General features: G+C 49.2%; 1 protein-coding gene across 2 annotated transcripts in view; it reads left to right on the forward strand.

Moving 5' to 3' along the window:
* Window positions 1-5,436, forward strand: part of LOC107111413 (phospholipase A2 inhibitor and Ly6/PLAUR domain-containing protein-like) — a 7,421-nt gene extending 1,985 nt beyond the window's left edge. For both annotated transcript variants that reach the window (XM_015412381.1, XM_015412380.1), the window contains exons 3-4: window positions 2,530-2,667; window positions 5,030-5,436. In XM_015412381.1, the coding sequence (XP_015267867.1) occupies window positions 2,530-2,667; window positions 5,030-5,217 (326 nt within the window). In that variant the 3' untranslated portion in view covers window positions 5,218-5,436. The remainder of the gene's footprint in view (window positions 1-2,529; window positions 2,668-5,029) is intronic.
* Window positions 5,437-5,672: the final 236 nt, after the last annotated feature.

Genomic DNA, 5,672 nt, shown 5'->3' on the forward strand with positions numbered 1-5,672 from the left:
AATAAGAAGCAAAAGGTGGGTGTGGCTGGATGAGCACACTTCTGGTAACATGGGGGTGTGGCCTAATATGCCAATGAGCTGTGCTGTCAGGGGTGTGGCCTAATATGCTAATGAGTTTCTGTTGTTGGGTGTTGCCTATTATGCTAATGAGTTCCTGCTGGGCTTTTTCTACAAAAAAAAGCCCTGCCCAAAACCACCAGGGGAAAACAGTGATGGTTCGGGATTTTATTTAGTTATTATTTTATTTATTGAAAAATATTTGTTAGCCACCTTTCCACCTTGTGGAACTCAAGGCGGCTTACAAATCATGATCAAAGACAGGGATTGCCTCTACTTTCCCCTCTGCCCCAGACCCATTTCCAGTCCCTGGAAGGTTTGTTCCCAGGGTTAAGGGCCTTGCACGTATGAATAGCTGCACCATTTGGGTGGCTGTAGTTGGGACAGGGAAGGGAATGGATCCCTCTTCTGGTCTGTTACCTGAGCCCATCACTGCTCATAGAGAGGAATGAAGCAACAATGTTGCCCCTTCAACCTCCCCAGGACAGCCACCCCACTGGTACAGCTATTGCATAAGAACAGGAGAGGAGCCATGTTGGATCAGGCCAGTGGCCCATCCAGTCCAACGCTCTGTGTCACACAGTGGCCAAAAACCAGGTGCCATCAGGAGGTCTACCAGCAGGTCCAGAACTCCAGAAGCCCTCCCACTGCTGCCCCCCCCAAGCACCAAGAATACAGAGCATCACTGCCCCAGACAGAGTGTTCCTATCTATAAAAAGGTAAAGGCTTCCCTTGCTCGAAAGCCAGTCGAGTCCGACTCTAGGGTTGCGGTGCTCATCTCCGTTTCAAAGCCAAAGAGCCAGCGCTGTCCGAAGACGTTTCCATGGTCATGTGGCTGGCGCTGTTACTTTCCCACCGGAAGTGGTACCTATTTATCTACTTGCAATTTCTTGCTTTCGAACTGCTAGGTTGGTAGGAGCTGGAACCAGAGACGGGCGCTCACTCCGTCATGCGGCACACTCGGGTCTCGAACTGCTGAACTACTGACCTACCACAGCCTGCAGTTCAGCGTCTTAACCACTTGAGCCACCGCAGCTCCGTTATTATCTATACCTTGTAGCTAATAGCCACTGATGGACCCCTGCTCCATATGTTTATCTAATCCCCTCTTGTAGCCGTCTGTGCTTGTAGCTGCCACCACTTCCTGCGGGAGTGAATTCCATGTCTTAAGTACTCTTTGGGTGAAGAAGGACTTCCTTTTCTCTGTTCTAAGCCTACTGCTCCTTAATTTGAGTACCCACAAGTTCTTGTATTGTGAGAAAGGGAGAAAAGGACTTTTACCCCTCTGCCTTCTCTATCCCATGCGTAATTCTGTAAACCTCTATCATGTCACCCCCTCGATTGTTGTTTCTCCAAGCTAACCTCTTTAGAACATACAAGTCCCAGGACTGAAAATGGCTCTGGAAAGAGGCAAGGGTAGGGATTTGGGAAGATCCTCCAGTCCTTATCGATGCTCCCTTTAAGCTGTGGAGTCCAGTGAGCCAAAATCCTACTTTGTGAGCTACTGGCATCAAAGTTGTGCGCGAGCGATTTTGCTGCTGCATGAATCAGTGCGCTCGGAACACTGGTCCTTATACCTGTGGATGATGGGATCCAACCATGTCAGACAATCAGTGGATGGGGAGGATGCCTTGTGGCTCCAACCCCTGTTGGTGGAAACCAATTCCAGGCACCACCACATTGTCACAGAGCCACAGTCTCTTCTCTTGTCCTCTCTTGCTGCCTGTTTGCCAGCATGACCCAGCTCCAGAAGGTCCTCCCTAGGAGATTAGGAGACAGTTCAGATTGGGAGCTTTGACTGATTCGTGGCTGTGTTCAGGGGTCATTTCCTGCAGGAACGTACAGGAGCGGAGCTCCGGCAGTAAAGAGCCCAGGGGGTGGGCACATGCAACAAGCCCCACCCCCTGCTCCCAGCAGCCCTCAGTCAGAGCAAGAAGCAGCCAGGTAAACTGTAGAGCCTCCCCCCCCGGCCCCCTGGTCCAAAAGAGTCCAGTGGCACCTTTAAGAACAGGTTTTATTCAGGTACAAGCTCTCCCTCCTCTGCGAGGACAGATCTGCACCCCCAAAAAAAACAAATAGCTAGCAATCCAAAACAGTTTTTGGGGTGGAGCCTGAGCGGTGGGTGTTGCCTTCCGACACACTTCCAGTGATGTCAGGGTGTGTGGCATATGCAAATAAGTTATGCTAATGAGTTGTGCTAATGAGCTCCTGCACCTCTTTCTCTACGAAATGAACCCTAGCTGTGTTCATTCGACTCAACCTTGCTTCACCGTTAACGGTTGGGCAGTGATCCATCAAGGGGCCTGACATCTAGCAGCACCCGATAAGACGGCTTTTGGTGGGCCCTGAGACCCCTTTTGCCCACTGGATAGCACTGCCCTGGCAGGAACTTTCTGATTCAGAGCTCACGTTTTAAGCCACCCTGCTGCAGTCTCTCCTGCTAAGCTGTCTGATGCCTTCTTCCTTTTTCAGTGCCGCCGATAAACGCCACGGCCAATGGAATGCGATGCCCAGCCTGCTATTCTTTATCAAGTTCATGTGTGACGGAGGTGGCCTATTGTACTGGCTCCGAGATCTACTGCATGGATGCCCATTTACATAATGATGCCGGTAATTCTGTGTGCCTTTGGGATTCCCCCGCCCCCATCCTCTTAGTACTGCCTGGATTTATCTTATTCCCAATGACAGCTAACTTCTGCTGAATTAGAGAAGTGGCTGAATTAGAGAGTCTGCTGAATTAGAGAAGAAGAGCAGTGGCTGCGGGACCACGCTGTCCATGACACCATGCCTTAGTAGACGTGGAAGGCCATATCTCAGTGGCAGAACTAAGTACATCAGAGTAGCTCCACCAGATCAGATTAGTGGTCCGCCTAGCCTCACATCTCACTTCCCAGAGTGACCGGCCACAGGGAAGCCTAGAAACAAGACCCCCTGTCAACGGTTCACAACTTCCCAACTGCTCTCCACCATCTGACAATCAGATCCTGGAGGTCCCAGGCAGCTACTGTGCTTCATGGTCATTGACAGGCCTTTCCCGTAAATCAGTCCACCACCACCCCCCTTTAAAAATCCATCTGAGCTGGCTGCCATCACCCCATCTTGTGGCAGCGAGTTCCACCGGTCAGGAGCTACCCATGGGTAGTGCCTTTTTGTCCACCTGGAGACCACTGCCAGTCAGTAGCGTAGTTAGGGGGGACGCCAGGTTCTAGCCTGACAGTTCTAGTATTCTGTCTGTCTCTGCATCTTCACACTTAGCAGTGTAGACCTTTGGCATGTTTTCAGGCTGCTTTTATCTGCTTCGGGAGTGAGGGGTCACTCCCAACACACTGGGGAGAAAAGGGGGGGTTACAAATGAAGGAGATAAATGGAGTGACCTTCTGCCCACGGTTGCCATTAAGGATCAAGGGCTTGCTTCTTCATAGCAGGGAACATTTTGCTACAAAAAAATAAAGAGCACAGGCCTGTAGCTGGTGGTGGGTGCACGGGGCTCTGCCCCCTTTCAAATTTGCCCTGCCTCCACTCCCCTCCCCCTCCTTTCCTGGAATTTCCCCCCTCTCCCCTCCCCCAATCCCTACCAGGAGCCTGGGAAGTGGAAAGACGGGCCTGCCGGAAGATCTCCTACCCCACCTCCCTTGCCAGTTTGGTGTCGTGGTTAAGTGCGCGGACTCGAATCTGGGAGAACCGGGTTCTCACACCCTGCCACGAATTTTGTTAGTCTTTAAGGTACTCCTGGACTTTTTTCTACTGTTCTCCAAAAATCAGGTTGTTAGTTCTCTGAAAATCAGGAAGAAGAAGAAGAAGAAGAAGAAGAAGAAGAAGAAGAGGCGGAGGAGGAGGAGGAGGAGGAGGAGATTCGATTTATATCCCTTCACTACCCGAAGGAGTCTCAGAGCAGCTTACAGTCTCCTTTCCCTTCCCCTTCCCACAAGAGACACCCTGTGAGGTAGGTGAGGCTGAGAGAGCTCTTTCGAGGACTGCCCTTGAGAGAACATCTCTGAAAGAACTCGTGACTGACCCAAGGTCACACCAGCAGCTGCATGTGGCGACGTGGGGAAACAAACCCAGTTCTCCCAGATTAGAGTCCGCACTCTTAACCACTACACCAAACTGGCTCTCTTCGTTATTATTATTATTTTTTTTAACATGGACACATTTTGATTTGCTAGTAAGGCAAAACCTGTCTTCAGGCCTTGGATGTCCCATTCCCTCAGTCAGAGATCTGGCAGGGGTCTTTGTAGTATCCAATTCGTATCCATCCTCCCACATACCCCCATGTGTACACACAAGCACACACACCCCATGACAAGAGCATTGCTAGTATAAGGATAATGTATTTTTGGATTGTGTTATCCACCCTGTGTGTGCAAATTTAAAGGCAGGGGTGAACAGATGTAAGTTCTTTGGGTGGCAGTTATCAGGAATGGGTGGCAGTTATCAGCATTGCTAGTATAAGGATAATGTATTTTTGGATTGTGTTATCCACCCTGTGTGTGCAAATTTAAAGGCAGGGGTGAACAGATGTAAGTTCTTTGGGTGGCAGTTATCAGGAATGGGTGGCAGTTATCAGCATTGCTAGTATAAGGATAATGTATTTTTGGATTGTGTTATCCACCCTGTGTGTGCAAATTTAAAGGCAGGGGTGAACAGAAGAAATTGCAAGTAGATAAATAGGTACCACTTCGGTGGGAAGGGAACAGCGTTCCGTGCGCCTTGGTGTTTAGTCATGCCGGCCACATGACCACGGAAATGTCTTCGGACAGCGCTGGCTCTTCGGCTTGGAAACGGAGATGAGCACCACAACTCTAGAGTCGGATTCGACTGGCTTTCGAGCAAGGGAACCTTTACCTTTAGTATAAGGATAATGTATTTTTTGACTGTGTGTGCACATTTAAAGGCAGGGGTGAACAGATGTAAGTTCTTTGGGTGGCAGTTATCAGGAATGCGGGAAGTCACGTCTGATTTTCATTTTCAGGGGTCTTAATGGATACCACCATGAAGGGCTGCGCTTCTGAGCAGATCTGTTTCGGGTTAAAAACTGGCATTAATAGCTTCGGGAAAGCTCAAACAGGTCATTGCCGAGCCGCCAACAAGGGGTCTCCAGTGTCTGGATCCATCCTTCTGGTTCTCTCTGGGATCTTGGCGACGAAGGTCTTCTTTTAGTCTTCCTCTCGCATCAATACAGCTCGGAAGGGAGGGTTTCCCCTCAATTCCGTGCCATCTTCTCTGCATTCTGTTCCGTGGCTCTTGAGAGGGACTGGTCCTCTGCAGTTTATTAAAATTAACAAAATGCACAATGCTTTGTTCTAACCTGCACAGCAGAAAACTGTATAAAGTTCAATTACAGTGTGTACAAAAGAGCCAAACATGTATAGTGTTAAAAAAACCCATAAAACTTACTATCAGTGCTATGTTTTCAGAAGTCAATAAACGTAAGCCAGTTTTCTGCACACTTTGCCTTGTGTTTCCCATCTTTTACATGTTCTACTTCACTCTGAACCAATATTCCCCCTAAGCTGAGGGAGTGTGAGGTAGTTTGCAGTTTTTTAGCCTCCGGCTCACACATTTTTGTCTTAGCTCAGGAAGGAGGGCTCCAGAGTACACTAATTAGTTCAGTA

The sequence above is a fragment of the Gekko japonicus genome, unplaced genomic scaffold, assembly GCF_001447785.1.
Source record: "Gekko japonicus isolate JY-2015 unplaced genomic scaffold, Gekko_japonicus_V1.1 scaffold5133, whole genome shotgun sequence".
Taxonomy (NCBI): Eukaryota; Metazoa; Chordata; class Lepidosauria; order Squamata; family Gekkonidae; genus Gekko; species Gekko japonicus.